The sequence below is a fragment of the Mastigoproctus giganteus genome, chromosome 13, assembly GCF_048544385.1.
Source record: "Mastigoproctus giganteus isolate SK-2022 chromosome 13, ASM4854438v1, whole genome shotgun sequence".
In the NCBI taxonomy this organism is placed as follows: domain Eukaryota; kingdom Metazoa; phylum Arthropoda; class Arachnida; order Uropygi; family Thelyphonidae; genus Mastigoproctus; species Mastigoproctus giganteus.
This window is the reverse complement of record NC_143587.1, coordinates 33,895,855-33,916,395: the sequence shown is the minus strand read 5'-3', so window position 1 is coordinate 33,916,395 and position 20,541 is coordinate 33,895,855. Positions and strand designations below refer to the sequence as shown.

General features: G+C 36.6%; 1 protein-coding gene across 1 annotated transcript in view; it reads left to right on the top strand.

The window, feature by feature from the left end:
• Positions 1–1,058: 1,058 nt before the first annotated feature.
• LOC150075936 (dnaJ homolog subfamily C member 7-like) overlaps positions 1,059–20,541 on the top strand; it is a 201,506-nt gene continuing 182,023 nt past the window's right edge. The window contains exon 1 of the mRNA XM_090387984.1: positions 1,059–1,199. Within this exon, the coding sequence (XP_090244110.1) occupies positions 1,078–1,199 (122 nt within the window). The 5' untranslated portion in view covers positions 1,059–1,077. The remainder of the gene's footprint in view (positions 1,200–20,541) is intronic.

Genomic DNA, 20,541 nt, shown 5'->3' with positions numbered 1-20,541 from the left:
TTTTAAAATGAGGCCTCCAGACATGTACGCACTATTCAAGGCGTGGCCTGACCATTGCCGTATACAAAGGGATAATTACCTCCTTATCTCTACTAGCAAAATTCCTGTATATCATTGACAAAACCTCATGACTTGCTCTGGCAGCCTGTCTGCACCGTTCAGAAAACTTCATATCTGACTGCCCAATTACCCGCAGGTCTGTCAAGCGTTGTGAATATGTGGAAAAACAGATATAGGTAGAGTAGATATAGTATCCGCGAAAGTAATGGGAGACATTAGTTTCAGAGGACTCCTCGTTCCATACCACCTATCGCTTTTTTTTTTTTTTTTTGTTTTGTTTCTAAAGCAATAGTTATCTAATTATTCCTTCGACTAAAAATATTATATATATTAAACGTGAACAATGAAATGAAAGTTTAATAAAAAATCATTGAACAACATCAGTTCAATTCATACAAATATTACAGAATAAGCGATTTATCGAATTATGAAATAATCAAAACTGTACACAAGATCTTCAATATTTGGAATCTTCCAATAATTATTATAGTGCTATAGTAATCGCGTTTTTATTATTTCAGTGGAAGTGGGGAAGGGAGAGGGGGAAAGATAAGATGTTTCCTGTTTGCTTCGCTTCGAAAAACCACCGAGTACAAAGAAACGCTCTTCTAACCTTTTATAAACATCTTATCGATTGCTACTTAAATACTTATAAAGAGTATCCCGGTACACTATTTTCAACAATTTATTTACATTTTTTTTTTTTAAATTAACTGTTTAAAAGAGAGAGAAAGAGAGAATAAGTGCTCCAAAACAGTTCGGAATGCTTTTATATTTACGTGCGATATAATCTGTGCATGTTAACAAACGAAACTGACGTATTCGGAAATCACCAGTGACGTCATACGAATTTTACCGGAACTTGCGTCATCTAGGCATGGTAATGTATAACCGGAAGTCGTTGCACGTCATTTGAATTTTCCATCCCCACAACGGTTCCGTGATGTTTCGGCGCTAGCGGAGAACTGATAGCGGTTTCATTGAGCGGTTGGGGACCGTACCGCGAAGTGAGTAAAGATGGCGCAAACATGCACTGCTGCAAGAGATATTGTGAATGATATCAATGAAAAATCTTCTCACAGTGTGGAAATTTATAAAGAACTGATCTCTTCATTTTCTAAACTTAATCAGCTGCAAGAGTAGGTATTTTTTTTTTCTTTGTAATAATAGAGGATAATTTGATTTTTATAAAGATCTATTTGTTTGACCACATGCTGCTCAGACGCAACTTTTAACCCGCTTAACGTAAGCAGATAGCAAATCAGCTGTAATCATTGATACCACTGATTATTATTACTGCTATGCAGTTAATGTGACTGTTAAAAATATGACTACATTAAAACAACTTTTTTTTTTTAATCATTTATGTCTGTGAGCTTCTTTGATTTTATTTTTAAATAAGTAACTATCTACGTGTTTAGAATAATCACAATAATTTAAAAACAAATAGTCGTTATAGATTTGAAATTATTTCAAATCTTGATTTGTTTTCTTGATGTGGTTAGATAAATGTGTTTTGTACCGACATGAATCACTGGTATCAAAAATAGAAATGCAATAAGATGTCTGATGACTGAAAGAGTAGTAGATGCCATGAGTAAATATATATCTTTGATAGCAATTATTATTTTATATTAAAGTTTCTTCTAAAGGAAAGAAAAGACAATGATTCATTCGTAGGGCAGAGATCATAATTCATTTTGCGTGTATAAGGACTGTTCATTTATTTAATGAGAATTCATAGTTAAAAAGTAATAAGTTAAGATTAACGGTTTCTTGGAGCGATGAACATTGAAAAGAAATCTTTTTTTTTTTTTTTTTTCGGATATTAACGAATGGGCTGTCACTTTGTTATGCTTGAATGCATTTATTATTATTATTATAAGCCATTACGTAGGCACAAAAAAGTAAATGCTACTTTATATTAACTGAAATCACATAATTAAATATAGGATCTCCAAAATACCACTTAGTGGTCCAGAAGGTGAATTATGGGGGATTAAAGTAAGTTCTCAACTCTTAATAAAATCCAATTTTCAAGCATATTTTATTCCCAAATTAAAGATTTAAGTAAAATAATGGTTAGAAATAAGGTTCCAGTTTTAACTTTCGACAGTTTTTTTTTTATTTTTTTAATGAAAGCTGAAAAATACGAAAAATATTAGAACCTACAGTACTTAGTACCGCGTATGGGTTGAAAGTTGAAAAAAAACAGAAGATACTTGAATTTCTGTAGCCTGTAATTTTCGAGAAATACATAAATAATGAATGTATACAGTACTTTGTTCAATTTTTCTGTCAGATGAATCAAAGATGGTAAGTAAATAAAACGCAGATATATTCAAGAACTGTTTTGATAAAGTATAATACATTGTATTTATCTAATATGGGGTGTTTGCTGATAACGATGACCAACATCCTGTAACTATTGCGTAATGTTTCAAACCGGGAACTGGGGAAAGAGGGGCTGTGAGTAGGTCCACCCCAAAGATGAACAGCACAGTAGGAAAGGGTGAATGTATCCAGGCCTCGGCACGGAAAGGATTTCCAAAATACCACTAAGTGGTCCAGAAAGTGAATTGGGGATAGGGTTAAGGCATGTTAGTTGCCAAAGCAACTAAGGCTATGCGATATCAGTCAAGTGTCCGGGATTGCTTGTATTTTTCAGTAGGGTTGCTGTTTTGCTGAACGAAACGCACGAGATTCCAGGAGACAGAGAATGCAATTCTCGCCTCAGATCAACTCAGCAACGCTGTGAAAAAGGTCTTGCGATATTAGCGGGGTTCGAACTGAAGCCTCTACAACCCGGTGTGGGAGGGCTGTGCTAAACGCGAGGGCAAGTGGCCAGGGATTCTATTATTTTGCACGAGTGTTGATCGGAATGATGCCGTGCTTTTTATCCTTGAAAGCTACGCTGTTGTTCTGATTCATAGACGTCGTTGCTTACATTAAAAATATGATGTAGTTCTTTAATACATATGCCAAAGAACAAGAAAAACATTTTCACGCATGGAATACTTGAAGCGACGAAGGTTACTATTACATCTATGGGCCTGCACTTCTAACTTGTAGCCAAAGCAAGCATTTTGCTCCTACAATGAACACGTTCCATGTAGCACTATAAATACCATTTTGATATACTGCACGCAATATCAAATTATTTTAAGATACCATGAGATTAAATTTCTTTGTAACTGGAAAAAAAGAAGAAAAAAGTTATTGTTAAAAGCTTAATGTGTGCTGACATGCAACACATCATTTCTGGATTCAGCGACTTTAAAAAAGAAACTCTATGAAAATTTTGCTTGAAGGAATGACGTCAAACTATTCCTTAATGTCAAAAGTTAATTCATAGTTCTTATCTTTATGGCTATTGTTGAGTAAAACTTGACTGAATAGAAATTTTAATTCAGTCATTCTTCAATTTGACATCTTGCGCCAAAGCTACCAAGGTGTAGTGACATAATTTCTCCAGGGCCTCAAGGCAGCGAGGGTTCCGGAACAACACAATTGCATATTTCAGGATCTCCGCGAGCATATCAACCATCGAGTGGCAAATCCGCGAGCACATCGAGTGGCAAAATAAGTGCTACCCAATTATACACGATAGATATAGGATATATATGATTGCAGTTGTGGCGCGACTCCTCACGCTGCAACCGTTGTATTAAATATAATTTTGTTTTCTTTAGATTAAATAGGGCATTCGGGTGCACAGAACATGGGTGCACCCGAATCACCGTGTTGCGGGCGTAGCCGAATTCGGGACCGATTCAAGCAAAAGAAGTGTTGATTTTTTAATACGCTTTCATTTTCGCCAGTGGAAAAAAGGTTAGGTTAGTTTACGTCACTAATTCGGGAGGGATTCAAGCAAAAGCAGGCCACAAAACGGTACCCACGTTCAGGAATATAATCTAAAAAAAAAAAGAAGCAGTTGATTATATTATATATATCATTATTAGCCATATGGTGCAAGGAAGCCTGAGGCTTATGCTGCACCAGTCAAAAAAAAAAAAAAAAAAAATCTGAATTACCCTGAGAGAGAGAGAGAGAACAAGAGTCAGAAGTAGAATGGAATCACCAAGAAAGAAAAGAATGATGATATCCAGCTCAGGACTCTGGGTGTGCCAAGCCCATACTCACCAGATGTGAGCCCCTGGGGTTAATTAGATAAAGAAATTGTACAATCTAAAGTTCTAAACGGTAAAATTTGGTCAAATTTCAACTCAAATTCAAAAATTTTTGCTCAAATATGACAAAAAAAAAAAAGGTCCGGACGGCAAAATAAGTGAATACAGTATTTACATATATATATATATATATATATATATATATATATATATATATATATATATATATATACAGTATATATATATATATATACAGTATATATATATATATATATATATATATATATATACAGTATATATATATATATATATATATATATATACTTTAGACAAAAAAAGAGCTTTTATTATGTCATTTAACATTTTGAGCTGAAACCTTTGCTTTTATGACGGTCCTCAATCTTCGTGGCATACTCTCAACCAGCTTTTTATAAATGTCAGGTGATATGTTCGGCCTTTTTCTTTGGGCGATCTCGACGTGCACGTACCCTACGATCCAATACATCCCAAAGATGCTCGATAGGGTTCAGATCAGCACTCTGGCCAATCCAACTTTTCCACACCCATGTCCCCAAACCACACTGTTACGACCCGAGCAGTATGGCATGGCGCGTTGTCTTGCTGATACAGGTATGGGCCTTCCTCGAAGTACTGCCTTAAATTACCCAGGGGCTCACATCTGGTGAGTATGGGCTTGGCACACCCAGGGTCCTGAGCTGGATATCATCATTCTTCTCTTTCTTAGTGATTCCTCTCTCTCAGGGTAAGTCGGACATTTTTTTTGGCTGGTGCAGCATAAGCCTCAAGCTTCCTTGCACTATATGGCTAATAACATTAATAATGTTGGAAGTGCATAATTGTACAGGTTGTCTTGGTATTGCACGGCATTCGTGGTTTTGTCGATAACGACTATTGGACCTAAGCCAAACCATGAAAGGAGCCCCATGACACTGCCTCCACCAAACTTCATTGTTGGGAGGATAATCAGGAAGGGACTGTTCCCCTGGCATTCGCTACACCCAATGAACGGCCATCAGACTGGTAGAGTACGAACCTCGACTCGTCTGTACATAGGATTGCTTTCCACTACTCTACGGACCAGGATTCACACTCCTTACACCATGTTAATTGGCGTCTAGCATTTGTTGAGGTGATCAATGGCTTGAACAGCTGCACGACCATTGTAACCCATATCATGGAGTGTCCTCCGTATTTTACTAGTACTAACATTAGTCCCAATACTCTCACAGAGGGTTTTTGTGACTTGAGACAATAGTAAATTACGATTTGGGCGCACAGTTCTTCGCAGAATTCTCTTGTCCCGTTCTGTTAGTTTTCGGGGTTTACCAGGTCGGTTTTTTTGGCAGATTCAGTCCAATTATCCTGCCATTTGCATACGAAGTCACTAACCATTGACTTTGGTATCCCCAGAGTGACTGCGACGTCTCGTACAGAACGCTTGCTTATGTGGCATCCTACTATCATTCCATGTTGTAAGTCTGTTGAACGTGTCATCTTGCAATTGTCTGTTCGAAGCTCAGTTGCATATTTATAACAGGTTCTGTGACGTGTTGTATGCATAGGACCTGCTTCCCCATCCATGGGGGTGTCCGGATATTAAAGGCAGGGCAGTGTATATAATTTATATATATATATATATATATATATAAACAGTAGAACCCGGATAAAAAGTTTTCCAAGGGACTGGCAGTTTAGAACTTCTTACGCGGGAAAACTTCTTAGAAGGGAAAGTGACCTAAGGGTATGAAATATTAACTGCACAAATAAAAATGGAAAGATACACATATATAAGTTAAAGATGATTTTTAAGTACTATTTTAGAATTTATAAATATTTTACTCTGCCTATGGGAAACATTTTTAAACTGAAGATTTTTACTTGCTTAACGTTCTGCTATTGGTAAACTCATTATCAAGTTGGAAGAATGAGCTCCTTTGGAGTTTCAACATACCTTAAAAGGTTACAATTACAATAAGACAGAGCAACAATCCACTAAGTAATTCAGAACTCTTCACACCCATCAGAACTTAACGCTTAACGTGGTCTACGTATCCAATTATGGATAGCGATGAGAACAATTGCAATATGTCACTTCTTGTATCAAAATGTTTATACTAAAAAGGCTTTAGCGCCGAAAGCCTCAGACTACGGAAAATTCACTAATCGAACAAGTTAGTGTCTACCATCATTTTAGTTCGTAGTAAACCACCGAAGTAGATGAAATGGCTGTTATATCTTATATTGTGAATGCCTTGCAACGAGTTATTATTATTATTATTAACCATATGGTACATGTTGGTACCATTAACCATATGGTACAAGGAAGCCTGAGGTTTATGCTGCACCAGCCAAAAAAATTCCGGAGTTACCCTGAGAGAGAGAGAGAGAGAGAGAGAGAGAGAGAGAGAGAGAGAGAGAGAGAGAGAGAGGAATCACCAAGAAAAAGAAGAATGATGATATCCAGCTCAGAACCCTGGGTGTCTTGAACTACCTCAAATAAGCAAAGCTTCGACAATGGATTCTCGAATAGGCAACACTTCGCCAATAGATTCTCAGCAGTTATTCTACCACCACGCCGAGAATAAGTAACATTGGCGAAGTGTTGCCTATGCGCGAATCCATTGGCGAAGCTTTGCTTATTGGAAGTAGTGCAATATCAGGGCAACTCGTGAAGGCATTCGCAATATGAGATATAACAAAAACGATGCTATTTCACCTAATTCGGTGGTTTACTATGAACTAAAATGATGCTTGGCACTAACTTGTTCGATTATCAAACGTGTAGAAAGGAATCACCAAGAAAAAGAAGAATGATAATATCCAGCTCAGGACCCAGGGTGTCTTGAACTACCTCAAATAAGCAACGCTTCGACAATGGATTCGCGAATAGGCAACACTTCGCCAATGGATTCTCGGCAGATACTACCACCTCGCCGAGAATAAGTAACATGAGTCTTCTCCATTGGCGAAGCGTTGCTTATTGGAGGTAGTGCAATATCAGGGCAACTCGTTGTAAAGGCATTCACAATATGAGCTATAACAAAAACGATGCCATTTCACCTACTTCGGTGGTTTACTACGAACTAAAATGATGCTTGGCACTAACTTGTCAGATTACCAAACGTTTATATTGTTTAATATTTTTTAATATTAAAAATAAAGATTTTCTATATTTAAAAAACGTATTAAGTAGGAAAACATCATTATAATAATACAATATGTATTCTTTATCACGAACATTTTATGCGGGAAAACTTTTTACCCGAGAAACTTCTTAGGCGGGAAAATAATACATTACAACATATAGAGTTGAAATTGGGACTTAAGAAACCAAAACTAGTACAGGAGAAAACTTCTTATGCGGGAATTTCTTATCCGGGTTCTACCGTATATATACAGGCAGTTCTCGCTTTACGAGTTTTTTCCCCCAAGTATCAAGTAACAACAAAATCGAAATATGAACATTAATTGCAAAAAATGAATGTTAAACATTCATAAATACCGCATTCCAAACCACGTGCATAGCTATACAATAGTGTGCCCCGCTTTGCGATATTAATCAGGCCGACCGGGCTAGCCGGGTGGGTAAAGTGCCTCCCTGGCAACCCAAAGGTCGCGGGTTCGATTCCCGCCTCGGGCTTGGAGCAAAGTACTGCAAAAACCTTGGGAGGTGCATTATGGCCACAGAAGCCTATGCGCCAACTACCAAAAAAAAAAAAGATATTAATCAGTTCCAGAGACACCATCGTATCGTTAAAATATCGTAATGTGAACCCAATAACACATGGCTTTTTGGTAATTCGTTTCAAGACGTTGAAATTTTCGCTGTACAACTAAGCTATTTATCTCTCTAAAATATTATTTTTAAGGCCACGAGCATGACATTAAGGCCATATAAAAGGTCGTGAGCGTGGTTTGAAAATTGTATTAGTTACCAATTCAAATCATTAAAATGCACTACACTTTCATCGTTATCATATGTTCCGTTATTGCAAGCAATTATAAACGGGTAGTAAACTCCATGTTATTGCAATTGTGAAAATACCGATAGCTGGAATTGTGTGGGTTTTTACGCTATTATGGTGAAATGTGTTCCCCTTCACTGCAATCTTCAATCATATAAAACAAAATAAATAAATTTTCAGAATATTCTCTTTCTTCCTTTTTGTTTTTAAGCTTCGTAAACTTGTTACTCCGCGCGAATCGTGTTAGTTGCAATTTGTGTGTGCCGTTAAAAAATGCTTATGCATGCAATCGTGAAATTTATAATTAAAAGAAAAGATTATCTTGGAAACAAACGCCTCTTGAAACATTTCTGAAGAAGACGACTCCTTGTGCAAGAAACCAACGAGTACCGAACCTATAATGAGTGATCAACGAGTGTGTATTTAGTCGATGATGATAATTAAGAATAAACAATCTTTAACATTTGTAATATTAAAGATTTTATCTGTATTCTAGTAATATCTTTATTATTATAAATGCTTGATTTTACAGGCTACATTTTCATTTCTTTGGATAAATCAATCATTGTTTAAACATAAACTAATTAGCCAACTAATTTCATTGTTAGAACGTAATCCTTATTTTTAACATTATGCCTATGGGAAATAAATTCCCGCTTTACGAGCGCGCTAGGAATGAATTAACTCGTAAAGTCGAGAACTACCTGGGTATATATATTTGTTGAATCGTTGAAACGAATTCCCCATATCTATGAGGTTAAAACAATTCGTTGAAAAATCGCAAATTGACAAGTTTTGCCTGAATTAAAAAGAAAAATGTAAACTTACAACTGGCAGCAGTTCTAAACAAATTGAAAGTTTAAGGCCTCTTTTCACTAATGAACTGCATTGGTTACATGACCAAGGAGTCGTGTGACCTCAAGGAGTGAACCAAGTTATTAAACTGGTGCAGTTGCACTACTAGCAAACATACCTATTAACAGAGAACATCCCTTATAAGAACACTGCCATCTTTCAGATGCAGTGTTCATACATATTATGGCAGTGCTTAAACTGGGCAGGAATGCCATCCCACTGGTTGATGATGAAACTTATTGCACTGGCAAGTTTTACATCATGTATCATCACATGTTCGCTGCAGCACAGCAGATCCCTGACAGCCAGAACTCAATGAGCTCTGTCTCTAGCCCTCTCTTTCAACTCATAAGCAGCCTCTGTCAAATCATCCAATGTCCCAATTCTCCTTCTCAATCTCTTTCCCACCTGCCCTTCAATTACATCCCTTGACCCTTTTGTGAGTATGTCATGTTTTTGATGTACAAACTCTATGGAACACATGTATATTATATATTTTAAGCATTTCTGATAATATATTCATTTATGCATAAATTATCGAAAAATATTTATCTGTATCTGTATCCATATCTTATCTGTATTTACAAGTAATCGTAAGCAATTTATAATAGATGGGGAAGGAAATTAACTTTGAAAATCTGAATAAAAACTTATACTTTTGGCATCAGTTGTCTAATGTGGGCATATAAGAGCCAAAATTGAATAAATTCTTTGCAATTCTGATCAACAAGTTGATGAAACTGAATCATGTGATAAAATAATAGATGTAGAGGATATAAAATAAAATAAAGTAATGAGCTTATTTAATTATATTTTTTTCTTATTTATATTTTTTCATGATTTTTCTTTCAATTTCTTGATTCCATTTTTTTTTTTTTTAATTCCAATTTGATTTTTGACAATAATTTCATTCTACTGTTGAACAACCAAGTCAAAATAAGAACTAATTAATATTTAAAAAGTTTTATGTTCAAAGTGTTCATTTTTACAAAATATTCAAAATTCCACAAACTTGCACAGAGCACACTGGCATAGAAACATTACCTGTAGCTCACCAGTATTAAAAAATTCAATGCCTTACTTATATACATTTCAAGAACTCACAGCATGAATCCATGTGCATCCAGAAACTTGCACATGGAAGGGTTAACAATCTTCCCCACACCCTAGTACAAGTCTAATTCAATTCTTCTTTCTTTTCTTTATAGCTTTTATCGTGCTACTATTTTCTTCTACCCTCTCCAATACCTTCCCCTTCATTTTTAATATCTTCCTTCCTTAGTGCACCTGTCTCATGCTCAAAATATGACACTACATAAAAACAATTAACTAACCACCTCCTTAATTTGGTTTCCATTCTCACTGCTCCTTGAGTACTATCTTGTCCATTGCAGTTCTAGTAATAATTTCCTAATTACTTCTCACTTGTTAGCAAATTACCAGATACCTGTATATATACACTTTTAATATCCTCTTATTCAAAATTAGGTTTATTGAAGTGCAATGGCACAGCTGCTCCAGGGCCCCAGTTTCATGGTAGGTCTCAGAACAATGCAGTTACTGTTGGTCCAGAGACTCCTGACAGCCTTGTTTTTAGGGGGCCCTAGATCACCTAATCTGTGCCTAAATCTCTTATCATTCATTTTAATAATTACAGTATTTTCTTTTCATTCCTTCCACCACTGTAATATGAATATTTATTCTTCTTCCATATTTTTCATAGCTTTTAAGTCTTCCCAACAAAATTTGCAACACCATTTTTGTATCAGATATTGGTACCATATCATCTGTAGTTAGTGGTAAAATTACCATACTGCCAGGTCCATCACCACCATAGAGGGAACTGTTTGAGTATCTTCTGGGGGTGGTGGTCATAAGGTGTAGTTTTGCCTGTTGGTGAATCTCATTATATGTACAGCTTTATCCCTTATCTTTACACCTTCCTTCTCCTTGATAAGTTTATTTTTTTAAAATTAAGTACTGGTTGACCATTAATAATTCTTTGTTCAAGTACATTTGGAATTAAACCCATGTATCATAAAAAACTGCCTAATCTATGTAACACATGGATTAGGCAGCAAACTCAAGTAAAGGACATTCTTATCAAAACTAAAGAACTAAAATGGTCTTGGGCAGGACACATAGCTGGAAGACATGATGACAGATGGACTAACAAAATAACAGAATGGTACCCAAGAGGAGCTAAGAGAAAACCTGGAAGACAACAAACGAGATGGATAATGAAATTCATGAGTTTTTGAGTAGTAAGTGGATGGCCAGTGCTCAAAACAGAAGGAACTGGAAAGTTGCTGGAGAGGCCTTCATCCTGCAGTGGATTGAAAATGGCTGATGATGATGATCATCATCATCATAAAAAGTGAACAAGCAGGTGGGGCTAGAATGGCAGGTTTTAGCTCCAGTAGCTCCCAACAACTTTGGGCTTATAAAACTGTTTTTAGAGTTTTAAGATGCACATTTTGGGGCTTCTCTTTGGGCAGCAGTGCCCCTACTGGTACTGTCTAGCATTTGAGAATTTCATGGTATGGTAGTTATACCATTATTGTGAATCTGAAATTCATATTATGATTAAACATTAAGTACTATAGCTATTGTGAGATAAACTGGAATATTTGGCCCACTTAACAAAAATTACTGTCAGATCTTCTTTGATATTAGAAATTAAAGTTTCTAATGTCAGTGTTGTACAGTTATTGCAGAAAGTGCAGCAGCATCTCTCTATTCTCAACAGATGTGAGTAGTCTTCTTTTTCTTTGACATCAGAAATTTGTTTTTGCTTTTTAAACTTCTATATCTATGACATCTGGCTTTCATAAGCATATTCATTGATTTGGATTGCCCCCCTCCCCCCTCCCCACCTTGAAAGTCGATTTGGCCATTGAAGCAACTTCTAGAAGCAAATCTCTCATAAACTTCAGTAGTTCATTTTAAAATGGTTCAATATTACAGATGTTCTATATCATGGTTAGTTGGAATTTTATTATCAAAATTTTTGCAAATAATAAATATACAAAATTAAAAAGTAATCACATAAGAAATATAGAAATGCCTGGAAAACAGATATAAAACATATACTGGAAACATTCAATATCACATCCTAGTCACACACACACAACACTGGTGACCTTCTGGCATGCAAGATGGTTTCTGTGAAACTAATCTATGTTTAGAATACCTAGATAAATAAATATTTTTTAATATTTAAACTAAAAAATATATAATTGCAGTGGCCCACTTAGCACATTTATTGAATGGCTATCTTAGACATATGGAAGTGGATTGTAAATTCATTTAGACAGAAGACAAATATTATAAGAACTAATATTTAAAGACCATTGCTATGGGAATATTAATGAGTGTGTATCAGTGGAATCAGTATCTTGCACTTTTTTTTATGGTTTTACATCAAATCAAAGTGTATGGTTGATCAAAGTGTGGTGAACCTCTTGCTGGCATTACTAAGAATTTTCATGGGGAGGTGGGTTTGAGAAAGTATAGGAAAAACAGTAATTACTCATATGATAATAAGTAATTTTTCTGGGTGGATGGAGGGGAAAATTATGTGCTGCATACTGTTAACTTTATGCACTGAGAGATCCAATGAGAATAAATAGTGCATAATTTTTTCTTATTAATTAAAAAAAATCTTCATTATGTTTACTATTAGTAGTGGCAAAATGATACAAGGAATCCAGATTAGCTTGCATATATCTTCTTTCTTGTCTGAGTTCTTTTTGATGCAAGAAACAATACCAATATTATTTTTAGAAACAAAAATAATACTGATATTGTTTCTTATAACTTGAAAGCATTGCCTTTTGTTACAGAATAATTGTTTTACAAAAGCTCTGTTCATTCAACTTTAGCAAATGTTTATGAAGTATCATGAAACCCAAATGACACTCTATTATCATCTATGATCTAATCCCTCCTTAAATTTACACAAACTTGCTGGCTTCACAGTTTTGTACAAATTTATTTCAATAACTAATTATACTTTGGTTGAAAGCATACTGAAAGCAAATAAATACTTGTATTTGTTTTTCATATAATTATACTGTACCAACAAATGTATTTTAAATATTTGACCCTAGGACGAAATACAAAAGTAGTAGTGCAAGTTTTTAGCATAAATTTTACAACATAAACAAATATATCCAAACCCTATTCCAAGAAATAAACCAGTATATCTGTATGTCTTGCAGCTTTCAAACTTGTGTGGGTGGCAGAAAAATCTGAGTGGATTGCAAAATTAATAGCATTTTCATCCTTTATGCAAGTTATTGATATGACTACAAATAAGAAGTTTAATATATAAATCATGTTAATAGTTTAGCTTTCAAATAAGTTACTTTTAAATTACTTCAGAGTGTTTTCCTTAATTTTATTCAAAATAAATTCATCAATATTAATTTCTCATTTTTCACATTTTAAAATTGTTACTGAATAATATATTTTAAAATGTGAAGTTTTCATACAAGTGTCAACAGGTTGACACTAGCATGAAAACTTAGCTCACTGAGGTTATTTTAACCCCATATCAATTAATAATCAACAAGTTCTTGTTATTTTCCTGGAAGATTGACTATTGATACCTAAATACCTTGTCTAGTATTGTGTACTTATTAGCAGGGGCGGCTCCTTGGTAGGCACTGAGGAACTGCAGCACCCCCAGCTTTTTAAATCTAAATATACAGCCAACGGAGTTATATGAAATTTTGTGAAGAACAGTGCAATGCAATGAATATTTTTATTAACAGCTCCCGCATATAGTATACTCATCCTCTATTTCCAATAATCATTTCAATAATAAATGAATAAAAACACGAAATCATTTTCAACTTTGAAGTTTAACCATAGGTGGAACTGTGCTATACAGTTCCACATTTTGGCCCCAGTTGTTGAGTCAATGCCTAGCTGGCAGGTTGCCAATATGCATTTTTTAGAGGTGATAAAACAAGTCAAAGGAACTGCAGAGCGAGCAGTGCCGATTTGAACAGTGAACCAAACTTGAATGAAAAAGTTATTAATCTGTTTTCAACAAATAAAAACAGAAGAATGGATTTTATTTTTAAATATAATTTCGAGATTACTCAAGTCTGTTAATGGTAAGTGTTCAGTTAATATTTTGTAGTATTTTTTACTTGCTTATTATTATTACCTTCTATGTCTACATGTCTTATAACCAAGGCAATTTAATGTAACTTTAAGAAGCAGCACCCCCCCCATACATCAGAGTCACGAGCCACCACTGGTTATTTAGGATATTTAATAATGGCCTGACAAAACTAACATTATTTCATGAGACAGCATTACTGAAAATATAAGGTGTAACCAAAAAGTTTGAGGACTGACTTTATCTTGAAATTATGGAGTCATAGAGAGTTTCAACTTGTCACAAAATGCTCAGACACATCTAGACATAGTAATGCATGAATCTACTACTTATCAGCAGTCAGTCTGAATTAGCATGTTTTGAATAATATAAAGGTAGGTCAATGGTGATCCTTGACAAAGAAGAATATTGTAGTAAAGCCTTGGAACTTTTGAATGATAGAGCGACATACAGGGTTACTTGTAGGAATCCATTGGTGGGTTTGGAATGGCAGGTAAACCAGACTCTACAAGTTTGGCTGAAGGCTGAAAAGATTTCCAAAGATGTGTATTGGACATTGCATGCAACAAGATGCCAATTACCTAGGTTCTACGGCCTTCCAACGATTCATAAGGCGGGGGTTCTGCTTAGGCCGATTGTGTCATTTATAGGCAGTCCTACACATGCTTTGTCCAGGTTCCTAGCTAGACTGATTTCTCCTATTGTTGGACGTTCCGATTTTACCATCAGAAATAGTATAGAAGAGGGCAAGGCCATGGTATCATTCGATGTGATATCCTTGTTCACGTGCATTCTTATTGACCAGGGGTGCAATGTGCACACATGGCATTGGAGAAGGATGATACCCTAAGCAATAGGACTCCATTAAGTGTGGAGGACATTTGTAGTGCGGTGGAGCTATGTCTCTTAAGCACCACCATGGTGTTTCAAAACACAATGTACAAGCAGGTTCATGGCGCAGCAATGGGTTCCCCTATTAGTGCTAGCATAGCAAATTTAGCTATGGAGGAGCTCGAAGCCAGGATTTTTGATGAGTCGGTTCTCCCCGTGCGTGCATGGAAACAATACATTTACAATTATTTGGAGGGGGAGAGAGGATGAGGTGCTTAGTTTCCTTAATAGCTTCTCCCCATTTATTCAGTTTACCTCAGAAGTGGAAGTAGAGGGTACCCTCCCTTTCCTTGATGTGTTGGTACATAGGGGAAGGCCCTAGGCTGAAAACCAGTTTATATAGCAAATCCATCTGCCAGGGCCAATATACACATTACAATATGGCACAAACCAACCATCATAAGAATAGTGTTATTAGGGCATTGTTGGATAGGGCTGGGTCCCATTGCCGCACCCCCGAGGATAGAAAAGAAGAAATTAAACGTGTCAAAGCATATCTCAGAAAATGTGGCTATCCCCAGAAGATCATAGATAAATATATCCGAGGAGGGGAGCACAGACGAAGAGAACTATTTACACCAGTTGCCACCGCATACATCCCCTACTATCTGGGCCTAACTGAGCGTATAGCTCGGGTATTGCGCGATTGCCAGACATGCTGTGTGTAGCTTCCAGGGCAGAGGTTGCACAGCCAACCGGGCTAGCCGGGTGGGTAAAGTGCCTGCCTGGCAACCCAAAGGTCGCGGGTCGATTCCCGCCTCAGGCTTGGATCAAAGTACTGCAAAAACCTTGGGAGGTGCATTATGGCCACAGAAGCCTATGCGCCAACAGCTACTAAAAAAAAAAAAAAAAAGAGGTTGCGCATAATTGTGTCACAGATCAAGGACCCCATACCAAGGGAATTTACAAGTGGGGTCATGTATGAGATCAGGTGCCCGGATTGTGGGGAATGTTACGTTGGTGAAACAAAACGTCGGTTCAAAGATCATCTGGGGGAACATATGAACGCGATAAAGACCGCGGATTATGGGAAGTCTGCTGTGGTAGAACATTTTTGGGAGGAGCACCATCAAATCTTCCCAGATGAAGCTGTTATTGTCGACCGGGCACATAGATTTTGGGACCGCAAATGGCTCGAGAGCTTGCGGATTTGTTCCTCTGAGAGCAATACCATTAATAGAGACAGGGGAATCCGCATTCATCCCCTCTTCGAGGCGGTGGTTCTTGGACGGGATGAGCGGTTCCACCTGGCACGCTCCTGAGCCATTTCCAATTCCAGTGCACATGAGGAGAATACTGCCCATGCTCCTGTAGAACCATGTGCTGAGAACCGTGAGCCTGCTGATATTTAAGGATGTGCCATACGATAAACCTCACTGTTGAAAAATGTGGCGGATGTCTCTGAAAGCTACAGTGTTTTAGTGCTTTTATCATTCTGTGTTTTATCTACATTGTTTTATTGTAAATAATTCTTTGTAGTTTAAAATTTCATATTTCATTGTACAGACAGTTACCTTTTTATCAGTTTTATCTGGTGGAATTTTATCATTCTATTTATTTCATTTATCTACATCATTATTTTAATATAACATAACATTATTTATATTTTTAATAACGGTTGGTGTATTATTGTGCAGTTATTATGAATATGTTTTGAATAGAAGGGGTTTAATGTGTTTCATTATATTTTAAAATCAATCTCTGTGAAATATGAAGATCATGCTCATCATACTTTTGGACTCACATGGTGCTGATAATTACAAATTTGTTCTGCATGGATAGATACTGAACTGGGAACACTACAAAATTGTGCTGCAGAACAGTGCAGTACCGATTGGAGAAAAGTGGGCTTCAGAGATATGGCACTTTCAGCATGACAAGCCCCTGGGCACTCAGTGCTTTCCATTCATGAAATTAGAATATCTTGCAAAGTACTCTGTCACTGTGATCCTCCATCTGCCATACTCACTGGATTTGGCTCCTTCTGATTTTCTCCCCCCAGCTTAAAGTTCCCTTGAAAGGTCACTAGTTTGTAATGATTGAGAAAATTATTCAGCATTTAAAATACAACACTAACTATTAACAAATATAAAAGAAGCCTATCAGTTATGCTTTCAGAATGTGCAGAAGCATTTGGATCAGTGGATATAGTGTCAAGGAAACTACTTCAAAGGCAATCTATGCAAATAGCCAGTGAGCTTCATCACTTCCCAAACATTAGTTCAGTCCCCAAATTTTTTGATTGCACCTCATACAATCTCCGGCTATGCCTCGTATGTGATATTGAAGATGTTTAATTTGATTATATCACTGAAATCCATACTCTAGAATTAGTTGCTGTTGCAGGTCATAGTATGGCTAACAGAAAGCACCATATCATGTGGTGAGATATTGAAAAACCAGTGGCACAGAAGACCCACAGACTTTGCATTTCTGAGGGGAAGGTATCCTGAGGAGTCTGAATAGCTTTATAAATATCATAGAATATAAAACATCTAAAAAACATTATGTAGTTGTTGTGAAATATAAAAGGTTCTGATCAAAAGTAAGAATTGCATTTTTCCCAAGGTGGACTGACTTTCATTCGTTTTGCATGTGGGGACTTGATTTTTCCATTGTGCCACTGTAACAAGTTAAAAGTATGCCATATTAAATAATGGTATATGATATTACTATTATTATTATTAATAGCCATGTAGTGCAAGAAAGCCCGAGGCTTATGCTGCACCAGCTAAAAAAACAATTCTGAGTTACCCTGAGAGAGAGAGAGAGAGAGAGAGAGAGAGAGAGAGAGAGAGAGAGAGAGAGAGAGAGAGAGAGGGGGGGATAGAAGGAAATCACCAAGAAAGAGAAGAATGATGATATCCAGTTCAAGACCCTGGGTGTGCCAAGCCCATACTCACCAGATGTGAGCCCCCTGGGGTTGAATATATACAATGTATGATAAAAAAAAGTTTCAGGACTGAATTTTCATTTAACCAAATATAATATTTAAAGATAGAATTTTTCATAAAATTACCTTGGCTATTTACACTTTTTTAATAAGTAATATAATTGCAAAAATGCTTCCTCAAAACTCTTTTTTGAAACTTCTGCTCACCAGAAAATTTCCATTCCCTTTAATGAGTTATTTGGTTTGAAAATAAATAAATAAATTAGAATAAACATAATACATAAAATATTAATAAATAACAAAGAGTGGGTGAATAAGAAGGATGCTGAAAGATAGTTTCTGTTGCATTTGGAAAGGTATCCAGAAATTATTATTATTATTCGCTATGAGCAGGCACACCATTGTGGAGTAATTTTTGATTATTTCTTGTCCACAGATTGAGTCCTTCTTTTTCTTCTGATTGCATTTCTCAAGTGCTTAATGATTTCTAAGTACACAGTATTAACATACTCTCAGTATGACCTTGTGGTATAAATTCATGTAATTCAAGCATAATTTTGTCTTGAGGCCTGTCAATCCGAATTTTTTTTTCTCTTTATAGGAGACAGGAATGAACTTTATTCAGAGGATTGATATTTTGTCTGTGGGTTATAAATATAACACCACATTTCATCTCTTCACTACTGTTTTTAGAAATTCTAGATCACAATCAGAAATTTCTGCCAGTTCTTTTGACAGTTCAGCTCTTGTTTCTATCTAATCTGCTTTTTGGCCAAGTTTGCTACCATGTTATATTTTAAATATTGCAACTACCACACAATATTCTAACTTTGAGAAACTATTATACAATTTTATTTAATGAATGGCCCAAATAATGCTTCTGTCACAGGAACAAGTTTCTTTTTTGTTTCCTCTTTTTGCAAGGTCTCCCACACCTTGCATCATGCTCAACAGGGCTGTGCAAATGGGGGGGTGCACTGTATGTGCCACACCAGGACCCCCAATCTAGGGTGGGCCCAATCAAGGGAGCCATCAAAGTCTCAACATAAATAGACAAAGCCACTTCACCCCTTTTGCATCTAATCTCCCAAATACCTTTGCAGGGGCCTGATGCTCAATGATATTACAACCATCTTTGAAGCATTTCTTTCATTGAAATATCCTATCCTTATGATAAAGCTTTTTTTTTTATGTATGCTTCAACAATCATTTCCATAGCATTAGCATTAGCATTAGTAGAGGCATTTGATGCAAGAAAGCAAGCTTATGCAGCATCAGCCAAAAAAAAAAAAAAAAAAAAAAAGTAACATAAATAAATAAAAATAACCACTTCCACTTCACCCCTCTATTCGTTCGAAATACCTGCCCAGCTGAGCCTTAAACTTATTTAGGCTATCAACTTCCACGACAAGGGATGGAAGTCTGTTCCACCCACCAACCACCCGCTGGCTAAAGGCAAATTTCCGCACATCTATCCTACATCTGTCTTTCCTCAATTTGAATTTATGCCCTCTCAGGTGATTTTTCTGAGCTAGAGGAAGAATCTCATCAGCATTGAGCATGCTCAAACCATTCAAGGCTTTGTACACCTCTATCAGATCACCCCGCTGGTGCCTAGTTTCCAGACACTGTAATTTGCAAAACTTAAGCCTTTCTTCGTAAGAGAACCCCTTTGTCCCATTCACCAATCTAGTTGCCCTTCTCTGTACTCGTTCCAGCAGCTCTACATCCTTCCTGAAATGAGGCCTCCAGGCCTGTATACAGTACTCTAGGTGTGGCCTGACCATTGCCTTATACAAGGGAATAATCACCTCCTTATCCCTGCTAGAAAAATTCCTATATATCATTGACAATACACCATGAGCTACTCTTGCAGCTCGTCTGCACTGCTCAGAGAACTTCATATCTGCCTGCACCACCACCCCCAGGTCCCTTTCATTCTCTACCACTGTCAGTGTAGTACCACAGAGTTGATACGTTGCTCTGGGGTTGCTGTTTCCCATATGTAGTACTTTACATTTGTCAATGTTAAACTTCATTTGCCACCTCGAAGCCCATCTGCTCAACCTTTCCAAATCCTGTTGCAGCAGCATAGTGTCAGTAGTGTCCTTGACAACCCTGCCAACCTTCGTATCGTCTGCAAACTTGGACATTAAGCCTGATATACCATCATCAATATCATTTATAAATACAGAAAACAATAAAGGCCCCAATACTGAACCCTGAGGGACTCCACTAATAACATTAGTCCACGATGAGCAGTGTCCATTGATTACCACTCTCTGTCTTCTCCCCCTCAACCACCCCTTTATCCATAGCAGCAACTTGCCTCCAATGCCACACTGCTCCAATTTGTGCAGCAGTCTTCCATGTGCAACAGTATCAAAAGCCTTTCTAAGATCCAAGTATATAATATCAAAGTTATTCCCTGCATCCAGTTCTTTTGTGACTGCATCATAGTATCCAATCAAATTGGTCAGGCAAGACTTCCCCTTAACAAAACCATGCTGTGTCCTAGCTATAACTGAAGTCTTGTCTAGATGATCCTGCAGTGCTTCTTTCACCAGTGCCTCCATTAATTTTCCGGGAACA